This window comes from Lissotriton vulgaris, chromosome 1_1 (genome assembly GCF_964263255.1).
Source record: "Lissotriton vulgaris chromosome 1_1, aLisVul1.2, whole genome shotgun sequence".
Classification (NCBI taxonomy): domain Eukaryota; kingdom Metazoa; phylum Chordata; class Amphibia; order Caudata; family Salamandridae; genus Lissotriton; species Lissotriton vulgaris.
Genome location: NC_141685.1, coordinates 1,992,995,518 through 1,993,019,789, shown reverse-complemented (window position 1 = coordinate 1,993,019,789; position 24,272 = coordinate 1,992,995,518). Strand labels below are relative to the sequence as shown.

At 42.5% G+C, this 24,272-nt stretch overlaps 1 protein-coding gene across 4 annotated transcripts in view; it reads left to right on the top strand.

Annotated features, from left to right (window-relative positions):
• The window catches only part of OPTN (optineurin), a 543,667-nt gene that overhangs the window by 108,865 nt on the left and 410,530 nt on the right, over window positions 1–24,272 (top strand). For all 4 annotated transcript variants that reach the window (XM_086919860.1, XM_086919852.1, XM_086919855.1 and 1 more), the window contains one exon: window positions 8,373–8,563. In XM_086919860.1, coding sequence (XP_086775986.1) covers window positions 8,373–8,563 — 191 coding nt within the window. The remainder of the gene's footprint in view (window positions 1–8,372; window positions 8,564–24,272) is intronic.

Sequence of the window (24,272 nt, the reverse complement as noted above, 5' to 3'; positions counted from 1 at the left end):
GCCATGCAAACACCTTGCCTTGAATACCATCCGATCTGATCATATCCACAATGACTGAATGCAAAAAAGTCTCAAAGGCATGCTGATATATAGAGAGCTGGACCACCATTGCAGGCCAGCACTGATCAAGGTATTCTTTGATTATTTCAGTAACTTCCAACAAAACGGATTCAGTACTGAAACCCGGGTGTAAGCCAGATAGAAAATCATGCAGCAAGTTAATAGATTCCTAAAAATGGGTTAACTGCCTATTGACCAATTTCTCCAGAATCTTTGCTGCAGAATGTAAAAGTGAAATTGGCCTATAGTTGCTTAATGTTGCTGGATCGGCCTATGGCTTCTTTAATGGAGGAAGCAAAAACAGCTGTTTCCAACATCATGGAAAGAGTAGCAATTCCAGGTAGTTATTCTGGGCTGAATTCATAGTATTACATACAGATCCTTCTCTTCATGGACACCCCCATCCAGTTGCATTTCTTGCTCACTGGCTTAGGGCCTAATTATGACTATGGCGGTATGATGGACCGCCATAGCAACGGTGGCAGTGCAGGCACTGCCGCACCAGCGGTCCAACTGCCCTATTACAAGTTGGGTGGTCGGACCTCCATGGAACGGCAGTGCTGTGGCGGTCTTGAGGCTGCATTATGCTTGGCGGTGCCTCTCTGGCAACGCCAAGCATATTATGATTTTTCTCTCCATCACGGTGTTCAAACTGTGGCGGAGAAGAAAGAATGGGGTCCCTAGCCCCCTGCTGCCTCAGGGCCATGAGATGCATGCAGGGGGCTCATGTTGTGCCCCCGTGTGTGCATGCACGCCAGTCCCTGCACAGCATGGACTGCAACAGTCCATGCTGTGCAGGAACTGCCTTTGATGTTCCCATTCTGGTGCCTTTTTCATAGGCACCGTCAAAAAACCGTCCGCCAGAGAAAAAAAAAGTTATCTGGTGGCTGGTGTTTGTACGGCTTTTGCAGTCTTGGAGCTGGGCGGCGAAATGGTGGCCCCACTCCAAGGCTACCAATGCTCTAATTAGGCCCTTAGTCACCATTTTAGAGGTGATCTTTATTCCTCCCATAATCAAAGTATTGTTAATTTTTTTGTACTTCCCATTTAATTAGTTTTCTTCTAATATTTGCATTAGAGACTAATTCCAAATATCTCTTAAACCCTGGGTAACTTTTTAGGTCTTGTGGCGTCGAAGCGCGGTGTCGCCAGAGACCTATTGTCAGTGATTCTTCTTTCCAGGAGAGGGACAGGAGCTGTCCGCGTGCCCGCAATTGAGCGGGCCACGCGAATGCGCTCGCTGTGGCCAGCTCCTGTCTCCACTCCTGGAAAGCTGTACCACACAGCCACACCTCCCCCTGCACCCATGCGCACACATAGAGACACACACACACAAGCGAACATACACGCACGCACATATACTGACACCCCCCCACCGTCGCACACAGAGACACACACACGAGCGCACATAAACGCAAGCACACATACAGACACAAGCGCACCAACACCTGAGGTTCCGTGACAATTGTAAGTGGTGTATTCGACTCGCACGAATATAGTCGAGTCTGGTATCTATGAACCGCAAATGACGAGTTTGGTGGGTGTGCGCAGTTTCGCTGTGCTAACCTAAACCGTTCGTCTGTTACGTGGGTATTTCTATCTGTACCCACGGGTTCCATCTTAGATACGGCATCCATTTTGTCTCTTGCCCTCAAGTAGCCAGCGAACGGACGTTGTCCGCTTCGCGACCCTGGGACTCCCAAGATATTTGCGGAAGACACATGTTCTTTGTAAGTGTCTTTATGATGAGGGGGATGCTACTGTAAGGCAGATGGCGCCGCTCGAGGCTCATCTTGCCGCACGGACTTATTGTCTCAGCCGTGCATCTCATTAGGCACGTCCCTTTGATGCCTGTATCTCGTGTTTCCCGATACCTCCCCTTTTACACCCTTTCCGATCTCCCCACTGTCTCCGTCTTCCTCTGCACCTGTCCTTATTCCTATTTCGATCTGTTTACTGCTGATTGGAATTCGCTAATGGTGGGAAGATGGGTTTTTACAGTTGGGAACCGCCAAATGTTTCCGCACTTATGTTCCGGACCTTATGTGTTTCAAAGTGACCAAAGCGACCCCTCTGGGGGATGATGGTGGGAACCGGGTTGTAAACCTTTGTGTATCATGTTGTCGTATGGGTAAAAACTGTATAAAAGGAGCGATCCACAGAACCAATTTGAAGCAGTCTCCCCAAGTTGCACGTGGTGTACTTGTCGTGACTTCTGTGTTCCCTGCAGCAAATAAACCTTTAATCTTTGACGCCGAAGGAAGTGTCCCGTGTCTCTGTGATTCGTACGCCGGAGCAGGTTACCCACGAAGGTTTCAGGTGTTGTGCCCTGGCACCGCTGGGTCTTAAAGAACCCAGTCCTTCACACCCCCTCTGCCGCCCCCCCTTACAACTAAGGGCCACTTACCGCCACTCCGGACAGCTGCAGCCTACGCGGGGCTCTCCCTCGGGCATGGGAGCCCCGAGTCACCACTGCTCCTTGGGCCAGGCACTCCGTGGGTGCAGGCTTCAAAAGACTGAAGTCCCTCCCCACGATAGGGTTCCTTGATGCTGACACCCTCTGATCCGCCGTCTCCTCCGTTGTCCCTGGTGTGTCAGCCTTGCCTTCTCTCCTGTGTAGACTGAGTTACTGTGTTACTGAGAATGCGTGGAATGCACAATTCGAAGCAGGTGGGCTTATGCGACTCCTATTTTTGTAATATCATATTTGAGGCTGCTCGTCTGTATTTCCATTTAAACTACTAGCTATAATGTTTTCCAGACTGAAGTCTCACTCCATAAAACAGTAGTATCCGTGTAGTATTCCACCCCCCACCTCATCTTTTGGGACGTTGCTATGGTCAGAATCCTCCACTTTTAGTTTTCGTGGAGGATTCACAGCTTTCCAATCCCACCTCCGCAATTATGTTTTACGTTGATGCTGGTATTGTAATGTGACCGTGCTTTCCCCTAAAGGTCTTTTCTACCTCTGAGGTTCTTATTTTGCGATTTTCCCTAGCTGTGCTGCACCTCTGCCCTAGCATCTGCCTCGGGTACCTGCTACCTTTTCCTGAAATGTAATATTTGTCAGTATTGTCTGCTTTTAAAGTGTCCTTTGCAGAGTGAAGGATTTCACACGGCACTGAAGGGCGGCGAATCGACTTCCACCGATATTAATTTAATTTAATTGTTTAAAAAGGCAACTTTGCACTAATGTACATTTCGAGAAACCTGTAGCCAGCTTTTATTAGCAAATTTCTGTCGGTTGTTTTAGCAAGGAGCTATGAACACGTTTTTGAAAACTTCCCAAAAATAATTCATGAAGTTTTTTTCGGGTGAAAGGTAACATTTTAGAAGCAGACTGCACAAAAATGCCTCGGGGCTGAACACTAGACTAAATCCAGTTTCTGGTAAAGCACCCAATGACGGCATTCACCCGGCCTGGCATTTACCATGTGGAATCTAAAATTCATGTTCGCACTTTATTACAACCCATTATAAAAGTTTGCGAGAAGCGAGGTGTGCACCAACAAGTCACCCTGTAATCTATCCCTTGTGTGTTAATTCACATATGTGAATGCCTGCATCCACACGTGTCCCTTCTGTACATTTATTAAATGCACCTATGCTATAGTGCTTGGTTTCCTTGCATTTCTCCTGCAGACGGGTGACTTTTACCCTGTATGACTGTTTTATTTTTTATTTTGCTGTACATTCCTTTGCTTTTCTATGTCCCATCTTTCATGATTGTGCAAACCTTTTAGGAATTGTGATTTACTTTTTCTCATTTTGTAAATACTGCATTTGTGGCTTTTTTTCCCTTTCCTGTATGCAAATGTGAAAGAAAAATAAAACGTGTACAATGGATATGCTGTGGTGCACTTCGACTTTGGTATTTCTATGTATTCATCTTTGAGGGTGGGGTCCAACGGAGGGCCGCTGCCCCAGATAACCAGTACTCTCGTACTGATGTAAGACCACGAGGAACGCAGATTTCAGATCTGGCTCACAAACAGTGGTGACGTGAGGGACGAGACGTTTGAGGGGTGCCCTCTGAGGCAGACCGGATGCCGCCAGTGCTGGATGCAGGTTATTTCTATACAACACATCTTTGTGGTGGCCATCATGCTAGCTGCTTTGGTGTGGTACTGCTTGCTTGTTTTTATACAAGTTGAGATGTGACTGCTGAACCACAACTCTACAGTACAGTACCATGTTCAATAGATTTTTTTGTAGCACATTTACTTTAACTTGCATCAGGTTTCTACTCCAAAGTTTGCTTAGCTTGTTGCCTTACACAATGCTGTGATATCATCTAATGTAAAGACACTTTCTACACTCCATCTTTTTTTTTTCTTTTAGACTGTTATTTGTCACATTTTCATGATCGCTTTCTCTTTAAATGCATGTAATGCAAAGTTACACATTGTGTATTCTACTGCATGCCCACAACACTTTGTAAATTTTACTTTTCCTGACCAAGTGGGCACCTTTGTGTTTTTTACTTGACCGAAATTTGTATTCAAGGATTATTTGAGGAAATACTTGTTGCTGTAATATCGTTTTAAAGGGTTTCACCGTATTTTATCATATAATTTGTTGTTGCATCAACCCTGTATGAACAACTGTGCCTTATCAGCTGTCCATATTTTATGTTTAGTTAATTTGAAGATGGTCATGCCCAAATTCTCATAAGCAAAACATGTACAAGTGTACATTTATCAATACAGTTGTGTTATGCAAGAAATCTTTCAAAGACAATATCTTCTGTGTTGTTCTTGTTTTTCTGGAGACAAATTGATTTTACTATGTCTCACCTGAAGTAAGAACATTTCATAGAATCTTGCTCTTCCTGGGAAAATAAAAATGAAATTGTGGTATGTCTGAAACAAATACTTTATAATGGAGTGGGTCCATGAGATAGCCTTGTTGTACTCCATTTGACGTATTGTTTTAGTCTTTTTATCCACTGGCCTGTCCAAGCCTCACCGGGATATGGTGAATATAACACAATTTTACACCACAGAGTAGGCCTGGCTGAATAGTTTAGACTAATTTCCAATCATTAACACTTGCAATTTAATGCGAGTTAAAGGGGAGCAAGGCATGCATTTATTTATTGTCTTTCACTGGGTTAAAATCACCAATTTGAGATGTTAGCGATGGAGGATAACAAATGGCTTCAAGCACCCCTTTATTATCAACACTGACGTCTACAAAACATTGAAGATGTTGCACACACACAGCAAGTTCACATTTTATTTATAACCCGTAAAAAGGCAGTAGTCAAAGGCCGCACATATTATCTTGCACCAAATCTTTATCAAGGTTTGAATAAAGGGGCGATTCCTCAGTGCTATAATAATTTGAAGATGTGTTTGATAAAGGGGAGGCTACCTTCCTTTCTCCTCATCAGCCATGCAGTTTCCGTATCGACTTACACCTGTTGCTCAAATCCTGTGTAGTCGTATATACACTTGACCCAAAAAGAAAACATACACCTACAACAGTACCTTGATGAAATGCTGAAAGTTGGATTCATTAGACCATCTCGGTCTCCCGCTTAACCCCCTTATTTTTTGTCCTCCACTAAGGAGAGAAAATGAAGCTCTGTATCGGTTTACAGGGCTTTGAATTGAATAACGATCAAAAATCGATGCCCCCATCTCCAATTTTGATTCTTTTGGAACAAGTAAGGACCGCCAAGAATTTTAATAAACTTGATCTGAGGTGCACCTGCCACCTGATAGTAGTCTGTGAGGGAGATTAGTGGAAGACTGACTTTCGCACCAAATGTGGCCTCTACAAGTACCTAGTCCTGCCCTTCGGACTATGTAATGCACCATAGCCTTCCAGTACTTTCTAAACTAAGTGGTGCGAGATTTTTGGGATTCTTTTGTGATTTTTGTATGTAGATGACATTGTCATCTGTTCCGATTCCTACACAGAGCACCTCCAACATGTTAAAAAGGTGCTTCAGAGGTTTCATGAAAACAGTCTGTATGCAAAACTAGAAAAGTGCACTTTTCATGTACAAGAGGAAGAGTTTCTAGGCTACATTTTATCACTGGGTGTGGGATAGACATGGATCCCAAAAAGGTCACAGCCTTTGTGCCGTGGAAATCCCCTCAATCTGTTATGGAGATACCAAGTTTTCAGGGTTGTGCTAACTGTTATTGGTGGTTTATAGATCGTTTTTCCACTCTGGTGACTCCCATCACAAATTTGCTGCTTAAGGGAGTGAAATTTCAGTGGGGACAAGAAGCCGAACAAGCTTTTTTCCCAATTGAAAGAACTTTTTATTTAGGCCCCCATTTTATGACACCTAGACCCTCCCCAACCATACATCATTGAAGCCTATGCCTCCCAGGTACTGTAGGAGGTTGCTTTCAAAGAGAGATCCCAAGTCAGGAGCGTTGCCATCCGAGGCCTATTTTCCACCCAAGTTGAATCTGGCAGAAGTGAATTATTCAGTGGAAGACCTAGAGTTATTAGCTATTAAAAAGTTTTTGAGGAGAGGAGGCTCTACCTCCAAGGAAGTGTATACACTGTCCCCTTTCTCATAGAAATCTGAAATTCCTGAAGTCGGCTTGAGCCTTGTCCACTCGTCAGTTAAGGTGGGCACAATTCTTTAGCCACTACATCTTTATTATTCAATCGCCGCCTGGTGGTCGACATGGAAAAGAAGATACCCTCCCACACTGTGGCCATGACATGTCCGAAAATACTAGTGAAGCTCCTTACATCATTCCTTCAGCTCACATCCAGAGAGCACTCCTTTCCAGTTATGATTTTATGACCCAAGTGTTGCTGGAATAAGAAACCAGTGAGACATTACAAATAGCACAGACACATCAGGGAAAAAATGCACAGCTTAGTTTATCTCAAAGATGCTTTATTTCTTCATACCTAGCAACTTCACACACAAGCCCTGATATGAGGTCACTCCAGTACGATGGCAGGACACCCTGGGGAGAAGAAAACCATGGACTTTAGTCAGCAATACTTTTGGTGGCCGTCCAGTTCCACTGACACAAAAATATTCGTACAAAATTGTACCATTTGCACCCAGTGCAAAAGCTTTTATCAAGCTCCTACCGGTTTTGTTAATCCTGTTGCCCACTTCACCTAAACTTTGGCATAGAGTCCCCATGGAGTTCGTGGTGGATTTACCAAAAACATGGACACACCACAGTCTTAATTACAGTGGACCATTTGATCAAAATGGCCCATTTCACCCGCATGAAGTCTTGCCTGCATCCAGAAAATTACCCATTACCTTCCTTCAAGCATTGGTCTGTCTTCACAGACTTCCCTCCGTTTTTATCTCTGACAGAGGTTTGCAATTTATTTGAAAATTCTGGAAGACTCTTTGTGGTCACATGGAAATGGATGTCCAACTATTCTCCAGTCACCATCCCCAGAAAGATTCACAGGCTGATATGGTGAACCAATGTATGGAGCTATACTTGCACTGCCAATGGGGGCTGCATTTAATATGGTTAGCAAATATATATTGTATAACATTTGCTTATAATTCAAAAGGTCATCAATTATTCATTTATTTATTAACATGATGTATAATGCTTTATAGAATTAAGTGAAGGTGCAACAAGATTAATATGTTAATTTCTTGCATTTTACATTATTTGAAGTGCTGCGTATCCCTTTTCAAAATATTTTAAAAAGTGTTTTTTATGGTTGCCGGCAAATTCAAGGCAGAGGGGAAGATCTTTGAAGGAGACTCAGTTGGAGCAAGCACAGCAGTAAACATCTTCCTTGAAGGCAACAGGCAGGCATCTCCGAGCCAGCTGGGATTTATCGTCCGGGTGGGTATGGCAGAATGCCCTGAACAGCGAGACATAGCACTACCTTCTCAATACAGAACAAATACCTCCGTTGTTCTGCCAAGTTATGCGGGTTTCAGGCCACCTTAGAAACCCATACATGTCGTTTTGGTGCTAAGACAGCATAGCTGAGGCAAAAAGGGAGGGTCTGGAGAACAGAGACTGGCACTATCTTTTGTTGCCCAGAATACACCATCCTTGTGTAAGGCACAGGTGATTTGTGGGTTGCAGTCCACCTGGTTTGCGGTCTGAAAGTGGTAAGTTGGCATTGAGCATTCACTTATGCCAGAGGGTCTAGAAAACGTAAATGTGGGCGGTGTTTTATATGAAGAGTACAAAAAACGTATCTGCGTTATCCATCTCAGTTGTCTCCACCTATTGTATGTGAAACTGTGTTTATACTTGCATGTCACTCGTTAATTTATCATATTTTAGTAGTCCAAGACTCTGCAGTCATTTAAAGCAATGCTTTTAAACTGATTTCAGAAGCCCTGAAACAGAACAACCAAACGATGAAGGACCGTTATGAAGAACTTTCCACTTGGAGAGAGAAGCAAAAGTCAGAACGGGAATTTTATGAGCTCAAATTCAAAGAAGCAAAACAGAGCTTGATAGAAGTCAGTAGTGCATATGAAAAGTTAAAGAAGGATCACGGACAACAGGAACAACCAAGTCAGGTCGATACTACTATTTATCTTATTTTTATGTGTTTTTTTGTAAACCTGGTGGCTGACCCTTTGAGTTGAACACACAAGGTGCATTTCTTTAAAATAATTAAATGTTTGTTCTTTGTTGTCCATTCTAATGCTTTTCTGCAGTGTGCACTCTAAATATCTTCACCAGAATATTGATTGGACACAATATAGATGACAAAATAAAATAGCAACCAGTAAGAAAGTCTAGATTTTCTCTACCTAACTCCACAAATATGTACCTTGGTGATATATATATCTTCAGGGTACGTAGATGTGGAGTTAGGAATAGTAAATCTGTGCTTCCCTATATGCACCTTTCAATATTTTGTCCCTTAATATTCTGTCATCAATATTCTTGTACCACAATATTCTGTAGGTTGATATTCAGTAGTAAAACATTTTCTGCTACTTTTATTGCAGTGCTCTAGCATGTAAGGTCCCTACACATAAAGTAACATTTAAACATTAAACTTTGGGTGCTTAACCACGGCGGCAATTCCGCCGCTGTGCGGTGGTTTGGCAGAGTGGGCGGGCCGCTTCGTCCAACGGACGTGCGTAGCACTACAGAGGTAGTGCTTGCAACGGACGTTGGCCGACGAACGCATGGAAGGGGTTAGCTGGCTTATTGGGTCAAGGGAAAATAAGCATTTACAGATCTGTTCACTGCGCCTTTGCCAAATGCGTGGGACGTGGGCGAGGGAGGTGGATCGGAGTGGTCTTGTCGGTTTGTGGAAGGTCAGGTAGTGGTTAATGTAAGAGGGTCGGGCATTGTCAAGGGCCTTGTAGGCATGGAGGTCCTTGTAGACGTGGGTTAGCTGCTTGACTTGGCATCTATTCTGGATTGGGAGCCACTGGAGGTTTCTTAGGTGGGGGTGATGCTGGTGCGGTTGTGGAGGTCTAGGATGAGTCTGGTTGAAGCGTTCTGTACAGTCTGTAGTATTCTAAGGAGATGGGAGGTTGTTCTGGTGTAGAGAGCAATTCCGTAGTCTAGTCGGCTGGTGATGAAGGCTTGGGTTACTGTTTCCCTGGTGTTGACAGAGATCCACCTGAAGATCTTATGAAGCATAAGGAGGGTGTGGAAGGAGGAGAAGGCTACTGCGTTGACATGACGCTTTCAGGATGATACAGAGGTTGCCCCAGGGCCAACCAAAGCAGTAATGCGCACTCTGCCCTTTCTCCATGTGGTCTGCAATAAAAAGTCCTCCCCATTGGGACCTTGTTGTTCGGTGTCCCGACCAATCACAGCGCTGCCATTTCAGTGTTGTGATTGGCTTAGGGAGGGAGGCTGCCTGCCTGCTTCCTGTCCAGAGGCAGGACAGCAGGAGAGCAGGCAGGGGAGACGACTCAGGAAGATGAATGTATTTTATTTTTAAATTAAATCTGCCCCCCCCCTCCCCCCCCGCCGTCATGCCGGCCACGACTGGTCTGAGTGCCATGGGCCACCATGTGTCATCCCATGGGGAGGAGTTATTTCTGAAGAGAACTATTTATGTCTTTTTCCATGTTCAGCTTCAGGCAGTTGGATCTCATCCAGTCAGCGATGTTGGTCATGGCATTTTGGAAGTTGTCTCTGGTGGTAGCGGTGTCTTCTTTGAGTGAGAGGATGAGCTGGGTGTCGGCGTATGAGATGATGTTGAGTCCATGGGTGTGGGCGATGTTGGCTAGGGGTGTCATGTAGGTGTTGAAGAGGGTGTGGCTGAGGGAGGATCCTTGGGGAGGGGGGGGGGAACTCCTCAGATAATACTCTTGGGTTCAGAGATGAAGGGAGGTAGGCGGATTTTATGTGTCTGTGAGAAAGGTGGTGATCCACTTGAGGGCTTTTCCTCTGATGTGGTGGAGTCTGGTGATGAGGGTTTGGTGGAATGCAGTGTGGAAGGCCGCTGAGAGGTCCAGTAGGTTTGGGGCTGCTGTCTCACCATGGTCGAGGATGGTCCTGATGTTGTCGGTTGCGGCTATTAGGATGATCTCGGTGCTGTGGTTGGAGCGGAATCACGACTGGGTGGCGTTGAGTATGTTGTTTCTTTCTAGGTAGTCTATGAGCTGGAAGTTGATGACTTTCTCTAAGACCTTGTCCGAGAAGGGGAGCAGCGAGATGGGGTGGTAGTTATTGATCTCATTGGGTTTGGGAGAGGGTTTCTCTAGGAAGGGTTTCACCTCCGTGTGTTTCCAGCATCATTGGCTTGCTACTTGTTCTCCAGCTTGTGTGGCTTTCCTTCCTTATCTTGTACTTGTACTTGTACTTCACTGGAGCATTGACACATTGAGCGTCTACTTCCACTGTTCACTTTTTCTTTTTTGTTTAAGCATTCCACAAGAGGGTGTGTTTTTTCAGTTGTCTCCCAGTTGTATTTTTTTCCCTCCTCTGCACTCCAGTGTTTGTCTCTCTGGCCTATGTTGCTTTTGCGCCTCTGTGCTTCTCTCTGCCAGCTCCACGTTTCTCTCTTTCACCCGTTTGCTCCCTTCATTGCTACACTTTGCTCTCTCTTCCCCTCCTCATACACCCTCTGTGTTGATTTCCCCACCAGTGTTCTACATGTTGCGACCCCCCACCTTGCACCCATGTTGCTTCTGACCCTTCCCATGTCCCCTGTGTTACTTCTGCCTCCTCTGTACTCTGTGGTGCTTCTAGTCTCTCATTGCTTCCGCCGGGGAATGCTTTGCAGTATGGTTAAACATCACTGGCAAAACTAATTAAATTACCCAGTTTATATGACCAGACCTTTATACAACCAATAATACAGTTCGGAAAGAGCAACAACTGTCTAGGTCGAATTAAACTAGCATGGGGAAATATTTTTTCAAATATTAATTTCCAAGAAACTCTAGTGCACATAATAGTTTCAGTTCATATGGCTAAAAACAAACGTCTGAAATACATAAGATCTTTTGTTTCTGTTACTTGATTTTGCTTTGATGCTTTTAAAGGTTTCTCCTAAAAAAAGTATATTGACAAGATTGAAGACTGATGATGGCAGTTCCTCCTTTTGCACCTAGCAAACATTTATAAAAATGCCTTTATTTCATGTTCAAAGCCCTGGATTAGTTTAAACACACATTTTATGGCATGCAAGACCTTTATAGTAAAGCACCAAAATTAATCTAAGCAGGAATTAAAATATTTAAGTTGTCGGAACACTACGATCCGGTACTAAAAATCAGTTTATACTTTAACACAGTGAAATTGTGTAGTTTCCTTTGAGGATATGTTTGTTCAAAGCGCTCATGAAATAGTCAGAACATTAAGGCCATACCTATGCAGGTTAGCATTACTGCAGAACCCTGATGTTTGTAGTACATATATGCCTTTATTGGATTATTAACTGTGCACATAAATGATAATAATGGAACCACCACTTGCAAGGAATCGTAAATACTCCTGACTTGTTAATATGCCTGAGGCAGGAGCCCTTTTGAGATTCCTTGCCAATGGCGGTTTATAAAGTTCACTTGTACGGTTAATAAAAATCATTACAAAAAAAAAAATAATTGTTTCAGTATTACAAATAAAGCTATTTGAAAACACATTTCCCTACACATCAAACTAATGACATTTGTCATGATAAAAAATAATTATGATTGAGATGATTATTAATTTCTACACTTCATAATATTCACAGAACAGTTTACAGAAAAATAATTAATAATCCATGTTTTAAAAAACATAAAATACGGGCTGTTTTAAATGCACGTATACTGAACTTCAAGACAACCACTACGGCATTCTTTCTTCTAAATATTTCCTTCTGTACGCTCCTGGTCATGCAGTCTTATATTAACATTTTCAAGTTCTCTATTGACTAACTGAAATACTTGGTTAATCTGCAAATTAGTTGTATATCTTTGCCCACCACGCAAGCCTCAGTAGCATTTTTTATTGTACGGAGCCCCGAAATAAAAATCTTATTCGAAGCTATATTAACAGTGATCAAACAAATATATTGCGGTGAGAGGATTCATACTTCTATCCACAACCTTTGCAAACTTTGCAACGAAGGACACTGCGATTTCTAACTGACTTGCAGGTCTTCTACAGGTAGAAGTTGGAACCAAATTCTCATATATTTCATTCAGGTAGATAGTTTAAAATTAGCTTTCATATAATTCTCTGCTGTAAGCAAGTTAAATGACAGCAAAAAGAGCTCACTCTCATTACGTTTGATGGTTAATCCACATTTTCCAAAAAACAGGTTGTTATTACTGCCTCTTTAGCAATTTATTCTAAAAGGAGTTGTAATTTCCATTGCTGTTCCATTCCTCATTCAGCTCCGGACTAATAAGAATGCTGAAAAGGTTTGCAATGCCATTTGCTGTGTGAATTCTTTGAGTATCACAAAGCTCCTTCCATATAATATTCTTTAGAGTTCCAATGACAGCCTTTTTTTTTAACCCCTTCGAAGCTAATGACGAGCTGGGCTCGTCATGGCGCTTACCTGCCGTGCGCTCATGACAAGGCCAGCTCGTCATGAAATAATGTAAAACAATAATGTGCAGCACAGGACGGGAAAACGCCTAGCAGCCATGTGGTTAACAGAAAATAATACTTGACAAATCGTAGGTCAGCCATCCTAGCACAAGTACCACGCCTGAACTAGCCTTAGTTGACTGAACGGAGTTCATTTCGAAAGGCCAAAGGCCTCTTTAACCACTGTTAACATAACATTTTTAAAATCTTCGTGAAATTTTGCTCCATACAAGAAGGAGCAAATACATAACGGCGGGGAAAAGTTTATCTTTATACAGCTCCAGTATCGATTCTCCGGATGGATTGTTAAGTTTGATATATAGCTGTCATCTTTGATTCTGTAATAGTGGGCTCTGGTGTTGTTTTCCAGACACCCAATGATTGGTAGGTGTTGACTGTTCTATATTTTCTCCTCTGATCAACTATTTACAATTTGACTTAGATTTACCGAAGGGAACAATTTTGATTTTGTTCAAATTCAGTATTAAATCTTTGGCAACATTTTACTCATGCAGTAAAGTTGATGAACGTGACAAGCTGATAGGGGCATGGCCGATGTGTATCATTGGCATATTGAAGGGCTGGTACGTGAGTGGCCTTCAATTCAGTTTGGGGAAAAAGGCTCTCGTCTTCTTTTTGGTGTCGGGTCAGCTGTGTATAAATGAAAAAGAAATGGTGCAAGTACTCAACCCTGCTTGAGGCTATAGATATTGAAGTTTTTCAGAATTTCTGATGTGCCATTACCTATCCTCGCCCGCACCCAGGTGTTCGTGTGGAAAAGAAGAATGGCTGTTAAGAGTGGTTCTGGAATACCCCATGTGCTTAATTTTCCCACAGTAGTGATCGATTTACTGTGTCCAAAGCTGCTCTGAATTCCAAAGAGCATGTGTTGAGTGAAATGCCACTGTCAGTTGTCTTCTTAGCCACTAAATATGATTGTTGAGATATTGCTGATGATTTCAGAACCCTTCCGAAAGCCATTCTTATACATGGGTAAGATATCCTTCTCTGTCAACCATTCTTCTAATTCGGATAGGAGAATATGTGCAAACATTTTTGCATCAAGTAGGGCTGTTCTGTAGATTTTTTGGCTCTTGAGAGTTTCCTTTATGTATTGTGTAGAAGATTGCCCTGTATGATTCAGGATTGTAGCTGTCTCCAGAATAGAGTTGTAAAGGCAACACAATTGTCATTTCTGAAACTCCAGGCACCATTTCACCAACATACCTCTAAGGCAGAGGTCTTCAAACTTTTTTGCTCTGAGCTCCTAAGCAACATTTTTGAGGTCGGGACCCCCTCCAAAACTTTTTATGTCAAGGATTGGGGGAGTAGGAGGGAGATGGTTGCATGTATGTGGCAAGTCTTATGAGTTGATTTCGGGAGTACGTTTTCTTTTGTTTATAAACTGCACTAAATATGAGACTTCTAAAACAGCAAATGCTTTAAACAAAAACATGCATTACCTCAAACATACATATGCCCATAATCGGTGTGATGTGAGCCTCTCACACTCTTGGACCCCAAAGCAACTACACCTGCTGCGCTAATGATAACTGTAGTCCCGAGTAGCAGGCTACTCCTCTGCATCTTTTACCTCTTCCCCACCATGACAGACCATCACCTCAGTAGTAATGCCAGAAAGGAGAATAAGCTGCCATGCCCCTTTTCTAAAGGTAGACAGTCATAATTGTGATGCACTGGACCCCTCAAACCCCTGGGCCCCAATCCTGCTGCATCTGCTTCCTTAATGATAATCAGCAGTGGCCACTTACAATCCTGGCAGCAACGCCAGCTTCACTAATGAATGAACCTTTTAAAAACAATTACAAACACTTATATTGTCCCCTTCTTTGGGGTATCTCTCAGAAAAAGCTTTCCGTCCATTTGTAAACCTAAAAATTAGTCCCCATACAGTGCTTCCTATTCTGGACCTTTTCTTTGACAATATCTATGAATCTCACTCCTTTTATCTATCTCTTAGACCATTACTGTGAGACCCCATGGGTCAAGAGGATTAGGGCTTTGCATCTGAATGTAATTCTCTTGGCCTTCTATCTGCCATTGCATGGACTCAGCTTTCACAAAAAAAAACTTCCCCTGGATGGTTAATGCTGACTTTGAGGTGCCTCTGCCTGAAAGCGAAGGGTGTGGAGCTAGTGCAGAAAGTTAAAAAAGTAACCAGCTGTTAATTGATTGAGTTGCTTAAAGCAAGGATCATTGGAATTATGAGTTTCTGCAGCAGCAGCGTTTTCCACATAATTGAGTTTACCGCATTTGCTACATAATCCACAATCTACAGATTCCAACAGAAGAAGTGTGGCTCAATGATTAGAGCGGCAGACCCTGATGCAGATGTCTAGCCCGGACCAGGGTTCAATTCCCCGCCTCGGCGGGTCTTGGGCTCAAAAATTCCACGGACCTGATAATTCTCGCCTCGGTGCCCATTCCAATCATGGAGTCCCACTCTGCAACTCTGGGCAATAGCTTGCTTAATCTCCACAACGGCCCCCACAACGCTAAGGATGCCTGGCCTCCACCTTGGGGGTGCCCAGGAGTGGACGCCTCACAGGGAAAGCGAGGATGGGTTCCACAGCGGTATTCGTAAAAGCGCCTTGAGACCCTTGCGGGTGAGTAGTGCGCTATACAAGTATCAATTTACAAAAGAAACTTGATTCTAGCTCACACAGAACACAATTTACTTAAAACGTGGCAAAGTGTTCCAGAGCATTGGAAGGCCCTTTGCAAAGATTGACTGGTAATCTTGCCATTGCTTACTGCTGTATTTAGGTGTTTTGTGGATTCAACACATAATTCACTATTTGCCACATCATCTGCCGATATTACCAAAAACAAAAAAATGGTTCTAGGTCAAACGGTTCCAAAGTTAGTAAAAATGCTGACACATGGCCTACTGAATGTTAGAACTACCCACTCTTTGATCTGCACATTTTAAATGTTAATAACGTTTTTGAAACAAAAAATTATTAACTCCCATAATATAATATGACACCCATGAACCGAGACAAGTGAAAGCAGCAATCCCTCCTCGTGCTCAAAACCAAGACACTGACCAGCAAGACTCATCCTCGTAAAACACAACCAAAAGCATCATAAAATAAACTAGGGAAACCGCAAAGTACGAAAGATGGATTTATTACTGCACATTTAAAACGCATATTCAAACAAACTCTCAAACAGGCCAAACAAACCACAAACTGAATTCACATTAAGTATTTGTGCAGCCTTTACTTATTGAAACATAGAGAAAATACATGTTTCAGGCAAAATAAGTCTGTCCATTCATAATTATACAAATTGCAAACACCACAAAATTGGTTCCTCTGTTTTTGTTGAGGGTCTTTCATTGACCAGAGATTTTTTGATAATATGTCTATAGCGCACTTAAATTATGTACAGGGGTCAGTAAACACGCTCATGCGGTTTCAGACCCGTTTCTTCATTTCACCCTGGTGCAAAAACCTTTATGTAACATGGACTTATCAACGCCTCTTCATCTGTGCAGCATTAGGTGAGCAGAAAGATGAGCAATGGTGAAGGTAGATTTGACATGTTTCTGCACCAGTGAAAATGTTCCGTGTCCCAGCCCCTGTTTGGTTTCACTTGTGCTGTGCTTAATACAATGCTATTCCAATTTGGGACATATATGCGCACCCGAGAATTCTTCTACTACGTCTGTTTAATAAAACATATGCATTATTTCAAGGGAGATTCAAAGTCTACTCACGAACGGTCTTTAAAGGCTAATTGTGAGCAGTAAGCACTGCAACACCCAGGTTTCCTGGCGACACCTTCCTTTGCAGCATAAATCATAGCCCTCCCAACCAAGTAACTGCATATTTAAGTAAACCTTAATTGAAATTAGTGGCGTGAATAATAGATGAAATCTAAACGTGAAGAAATAACGAGCATTTGCAATGCAACAGGTCTCGCATTTATGAGAGTTTGAGCTATTGGCATTGTAAATGGCAATGCCTTTTATTTATGTTTTGGTTTACAAAACATAAAGAAAAGTCATTGCCATTTACAATGCCAGTAGCTAGAATTCCGGCAACTGCGAGCCCTATTGCATTCCAAATGCTTGTTAGTAATCTTTTTGACCCTGCCAGCCACACTGTGACTCCTGCCCCCAGGGCACTCAAATCACAGCTCGGAATAAATGAAGACAGCCTGGAAATGCAGCAAATAAACATTGCTTGCACTTCCAGGCCATCTTAATTTACATATACTTGCAGAGGCATCTGCGCCCCCCTGGGAACCCATCTACGCCTCCAGGGGGGGCTCTCCCCCACAGTTTAAAGACCTCTGCTGTAAGGCCTCTTACATACATTTTAATTTTAATTTTTTTACTGACAATCAATTTTCCAACATGTGCCTTAACTTCTGTCACGTTTCAATTGTACATCAAAGTACAACTCTGATAATTAACGAGCTTGTGTCTTTGTATTGATATTATTATAATTTGGTTTAATTTGTTCTAGTATTCTAACTAACCCCTAATTTCTTTGAATCATGCAGTCCTGACCATTGTGTGATATTGTACCATCTCTTCAATTCAAACACATTTTTCTTTATTCCAGCACTTCCATTTGCACTCTGCTCATAGCTCCTTCAGGTCTACCTATAGCAATGGCTATGAATGCGAGGAACAGGAGACCTCTATCACTGCCTTCAACTTTACTGAATGCCACATTAAAGGAAAAGGGGCTGCATTCAGTAAATGACATCAAGGGAAGCACTGACTGGTACCCTAAACCAGTGATTCTTAACGTTTTGACATCTATAGACCCACACTGAATCTCTCCTGGGAGCCAGCCACCCTGTCTTCAGCAATATCTACAATTTGAACCTCAAAACAATACACAAAAATACAGAAACTAGCAAACATCAAACACATACACAAATTATAAAATATTTAATTCACAAACAAAAAAATAAAATAGTAATTTTATTGGCGAGGTTTGACCTTTTCAAAATATAGTTTAATTTCTAAAAGGCTAAGCAATCTGGTAGTATCTATCATATCACTTTCTCTTTTTTGCTCCTAGTACATACTCTGTTTTTTATCAGCACTCACCAGTGCTTCAAATGAGTCTACCAATTATCGATGCTAGATTCCATTTGCTTTACTTTTGCTGCTTCAACAAATAAAACTACGGAGACAAATTAATTTTTATCACCAGTTTCAAATTCCTTCACATTTACAGAGAATTTTCAAATTTAAAATGTTTCAGTATTTAATTGTCTAAACATAATGTAGGCCTAACGGGCCCCAGGTTAAGAACTGCTGCCCTAGACAACGGTCTGCTCCTACCGTTATCCAAAACTCACATTCCGCAAAGTTTGCCACTTTGCAAGTGGGTTATAATCCTATTTAGGGAGACACTGTTTCATAAACAATTTGCAACACCATTGCAATTGCAAGCCATTGATGCATTTCTTTGAATCTCAGGAGGATTGGGTGTTCTTTCAGGCTCCCTCGATCTTCCGATTTCCTGTCAGTCTCAATGTGTATTTTGTGAGTTAGATAGTAATTTATGACATGCACTTCAATCTTTGTACATTAGAACTTGAATTTTTTTGGTTGTAAAACCTTTGATCCACAAAAATAAATATTACCTCAGGCCCTATCATTTTTGTGGATTATCCTCTGATATTTATTTACTGTTTTTGCACCTTTTTGCCATATATCCTATTTTTTTGCCAGTGTGTGTTTTTTTCATTGCCTTCTTCTTCTAGAGCCATTCTCCACAATAAAGTTGTGACAGAAGACAATCCTGGCTTTTTCTATTCTCTCTGGTAACCAGCATAATATCTTTGTTTTGCTTAGTTGAGTTCAAAGAACAATATCTTTATCATATTTTACTAGAAGCAACAAACAGAAACGCACAACTGTTTGCAGTGTTTTGTAGATGACCTCATGGTTTGCCTAGTAAAACAATAGATGTAAAACAGTAGCAGACTACAGTAAATCATCAAGATAAATATGAATGCTGACAATCATATGATTTCCTCATGATTATTAAATAATCTTTATAGAAGTTCCTTTTACTAGTTCCACATAAGACCCAAGAAGACATATTTGTAAGTATAACGAGTGTAGGCTGGATTATTGTGTAACAAGTATTTAGGAAATCTCTACAGAAAAGACTGTACAGTTCTCCTGGTATAACTGCTGCAGTAATTTGCAATAACTGTGCCTTACAGTTTATAGCAGCTTCGCAAGATCTCTAATACACCCTTGACAGTTGCTTTGTGTCCAAAAGACAAATTGTGCAAAAGATCATTAACAATATCCAAGCTGCTGGCCTACTCACTATATGAAATACGTTCTAAATACCTTTCTACAACACTGTCCGGTTCATGTCGTAAAAATGTGTAATCACTAAGCAGAATTCTAATCTGCTTTTCCATTTGACCACTTTCCAGCATCTGTTACCATCCACTTAGCTACTTCCCAGACCTTGGGCATCACCTTCATAACTAAGATATTTTTGGGGAGGAACCCCGAGTCATCATGACTCCAACATGCAGTCATCACCAAGCTTTTGAAAAGTCTTTCCTCAAACTAGAAACCACTTTCACCTTCTGTATTGTTCTCATTACTGTAACCTCTCTTGCACCCACTCCCTGGTGCAGAGCAAAACAACAGTACAAACAAAATGCATTCCACGATGAAAGAGGCATCACGAGAGGATGGTAAAGTCAGGCCTCTGAAGAGAGCACGGCTCTCTGCTTGATATTTGAGTCATAAGGGGCTCTGGCTGCTTCTTATCAATTTGCATATTGAGAGAAGGGCTCAAGTTTAAGTTTGCTCTGAGTGCTTAATGACCCACTTAACATGACAATCTAAAGGACTTAGCAGAATTTTCAAAAGTTGGTAAAACACTAGTATTTTGCCCGGTGAAACACATTTAAGTTTGAGAAGCTTATCCCAGACATCTGATTGAGCTGCCTAGAATCCTCAGATTTTTGAGTTGTGCAGAAGCAGAGCAGTTGTGTGAATACGATTTGGGGTTTTGAATTCGTCCCTCCGTTTAACTGATAACCAGAAAAAGGGAATTTCGTTCTGGGATGATGAGGTTGCTTCTCTTTAGACCAAGGATTGGACAGTCTTCATACTTTACAGCTCTTAAAGACTTCCTTTTTGAATGGGAGGCGAATCTCTGGCACAGTACTTCATCAATAAAGTAGAGTGCATTTACAATACACTCGACTGCAGAAGGGCCATCGTTAAATTGTGGCTGACTAACTGCCCACTTGATCTTCCCTTCTCTCTACAAGACTTACCATTGATGTCCTTTAAAAACCTGGAAACTCTGGCAGCAAAGGTGAAACCAGGCTCTCCCGATGATCCATTAAAACTGGACACCTTTAGGAAATTTCAGGACTGTATTATGACTAAGGGCAAGGAATTGATCAATAGATCGCTCCAGTCGTCAGTAATTCCCAAATCTTGGAAACATGCCAAGGTCTTTCCCCTACTGTAAAAGCCAGCACTGGATGCATCTTTACCAGAGAATTTCCGGCCAATTTCTCTACTCCCTTACTTGGCCAAGGCTATAGAATCCCATGTTAAGACCGTCCTGACCAAGTATTTTGAAACCAATGAGATTTTGGACAGGTCACAAAATAGGTTCCGGCCTAAGCATAGTAGGGAATCCGCCCTGCTGTCAGTTACTGAGCAACTGAGGGCTTCACTGGACGTGGGCAACACCTCGGTAATGATCTTACTCTATCTGAGTGCGGCCTTCCACACGGTCGTCCATGAGATTTTGCTCCAACGACTCTGGGTCAGCGGTAAGGCCTGGGCCTGGTTTGCATCTTTTCTATCCGATCGCTCCTTTCAGATCCACGCCCCTTCCAACCTGTCCAGCACCTATCCCCTCAGCAGTGGTGTCCCCCAAGGCTCTGCTCTGAGCCCCACATTGTTTAACGTGTACGTCCGCCCTCTAGCCCTCTTGGCCAAAGCCTGGAAGATTAATATGATATCATACGCGGACGACACACAATTGATATTCACTTTCCCCAATAACTCAGCCCAAGACCGACTGAAATTCTGTGAAGATGTCCTGGCCATATCAGATTAGGTGGCGGATAACTATCTTCAACTCAACTCTTCAAAAACGGAGGTGATTCTGGTGAGCCAGGACTCCCACAAATGGGGCTACCAGTGGTGGCCTGCTGCACTGGGCACTCCTCTCCAACCGAAAAGCGCACTTAAGAATCTGGGGGTCATGATGGACAACTCCCTTTCTTTCGAGCTTCACGCCAAAAAAGTGGCAGGTACATGCTTTGACCACCTACGTGGTCTGAAACCCATCCTAGGGTTTTTTGACGCTTCCACCTGACAAGTGATTATTCAGTCGGTGGTTCTGTCACATCTCGACTACTGCAATGGACGGATGTATGACGATACAACGCGATCATTTAGATCTCGGGACATTACATAGCTGTTTTTACATCTCAAGTTGTTAAAACGACTTGCGCTGGACTTAGGAATAGTGTGATTTACTATTCCAAATCCAGTCTACGTACAGTAGGGAAGGTGTTGTAATAGTAAATCCCACTATTCCTTAGTTTAGAGTGCCCTCCGTTGTAAGTCGCTGTAATGATTTGCGTTGTAAAAACAGCAATGTAAATGCATTGCGTTGTTTTGGCAGCGTTGTAAAGGGCATTTTCCACAACGGACTGCTACTGGGCGTAAATAAAACTGTCACGAAGAGACTTCAAAGGGCACAGAATGCGGCTGCCCACGTTCTTTTTGCCCTCCCTAAGCTCTGTCACACCTCCCATCTTCTGTACCGTCTACACTGGCTGCCTATCGAACAGATAATTCAGTTTAAAACTCTCTGCACCATCCATAAGATCATACACAGCCAGGGCCCCCAGATACTGCAGAGACTCTGTACACTATATGTCCCAAAGCGAGCACTGTGCTCAGCAGACCTGCATCGGCAGGAGCAGAGCGGGGTTGCTCGTTTAGGTCCCTGGGCCCAACCCTATGGAACTCCATACCACTCTGGGCGCGCAGCTCACAAGATCATTGGGCATTTAGAAAACAGATCAAAACCTGGCTGCACACTTGTTCCCTGGGATTTTAGAAATATATCATACCTGGCTGTCTTTCCATCTGGCAAGCATCCCTTCCCTGGTCCCCCGCCCGCAAGCTCTGTTACGACCCGATGTTCTGGCAGCTATGCGCTATACAAGCACTCCTAACATAACATAACATCACCATAGAAAACAGTTAAAGTAGGTGATGGTGAATAGCGCCATTGCAAAGACGAGTGATGCATGGTGTTTTGTTATCAGTAGAGATATTACCCCATGGAGAAGTGGAAGGACATGTTTGGTTAAATATTTTGGGTGAGTGGAAGCTCAGAGTTTAATTTGATCCTCACACAGCAGGGCAAGTTCATTGGTATTGGTGATGGGTCCGAGGAAAGCGACATTTCAAATGGAAGGGGTCGCTGTTGCAGAGCAACATGATTTCTATTGTGTACCATTGAGGCAGAGTGAGGTAGATGAATGGTTTTATGTTTGTGAGGCACTCCATAACAGTTCTTGAGTATACATCTAGTAGATCTTTTGGTTCACAAGGAGAGATGCCAGGGGAATCCTGATGGTACTGAAGCTAGCAAGCGATCATACTGCTTGCGACATTGAGTTCCTGAAAGAACACTCCTGGTTTCACCTCAAGTGTCGGATTAGGAAAATTTGGCTTGAGGAAATGGAGAGCCAGCCCTCTGGTCGAAGAATTTAAAACATCCCTTCTTTCCAAAGACTTCTCAACTGTTAGTTCTAAAAGTATATACTTTTAACACCATCACTGCTGCAGCAATTCCCCCTCTGTGCTGAGAGGCTTTGAAACCCATTGTTCATGACGAGCTCAGCTCGTCATGAGCATCGAAGGGGTTAAAAAAAGGAACACTTGCTAAAGTGCTTGTTCCCAAAATATTTTGAAAGCGGTTGATGGTTTTGAATTTAAGACATATAAGTATGAGGATTAAGAGTATTTGTGAAGGGGTATAGGGTTAGGCATTTTAGATCTATGGCTTTGGGTTTGGAGTATATGGGTTGCACACCAATATGTTAAGAATTGGGAATTAATAGTTATTGGTTTAGGTTACAGGTATAGGTGTTAATAGTATGGAGTAGGAGTTAGGGTTAAGGGTATATGGTTGTAGATGTTAGGGTTTGGGGTTAAGGATTTGTGTTCAGGGTTAAGGGGTGAAGGGTATGGATGTAGAGGCTAAGGTTTAAATCTATAGGCCAAAGAGTTTAGGGTACATGATTGTGGGTTTGCTAGTAAATGGCTATCTGGGGTTAAAGACGAGTCTTCCCATACTTACCAGACAACTATAGAAAGACCCTTGTGCAGACAATGGTGATAAGTAGAATTGACTACTGTAACGGGCTCCTGATACAATCCAACGAGGATGCCATAAATCGCTTACAGGTAGTCCAAAATACAGCGGCAAGATTGATTTTGAATGCCCCCCCCCCAGAACCCCTTCCAAGCCTCTGTTGAGAGAACTTCATTGGCTGCCAATACGACAACGCATCAAATTTAAAATCTGTTGCATTGTCCACAAATGCTTGTTCGGGAAAGCCCCCAACTATCTAACCCAAAAGCTACCCCTTTACAAACCAGACAGAGCGCTACGGTCAAGCAATCAACTGCTGATAAAAACTCCTCTTGTAAAAAAAACCAGACAAGGTTGCCGAGCTTTTTCTTTGGTAGGGCCCACCCTATGGAACAACTTACCTTTCTGCATCAGGCAAATTTCCAACCACTCCGCCTTCAGGAAAAAATTAAAAACCAACCTGTTCCTGGAAGAATAAATAACTGAACTATCAGCCCATAACCTTCAGCTCATTTGTAACACCCCTCCTTGGCCATCTTGCGAGCAAAAGCGCGGAGATACCCCGCACGGGGTCGATTCTTGCGCTATACAAGAAATTAAATAAATAAATAAATAAAGGGTTAGGGGTGAGGTGATTAAGTGCTGGTGATTTAGGTGTATAAGAGGGATTTAAGGGTTTTGGGGTATAAGTTTGAAGGGTATAGTTATGGGTTTAAAGTATAGATGTAAGGGTAGTATGGTTAAAAATAGGTAGGCTTTCCTGCTTTCAGTTTCTATTTTTGGTAAATTCTGGTGGGTTTTTTTTCCAGTTTTTTCAATACCTTAAAAAACAGTGTTTATC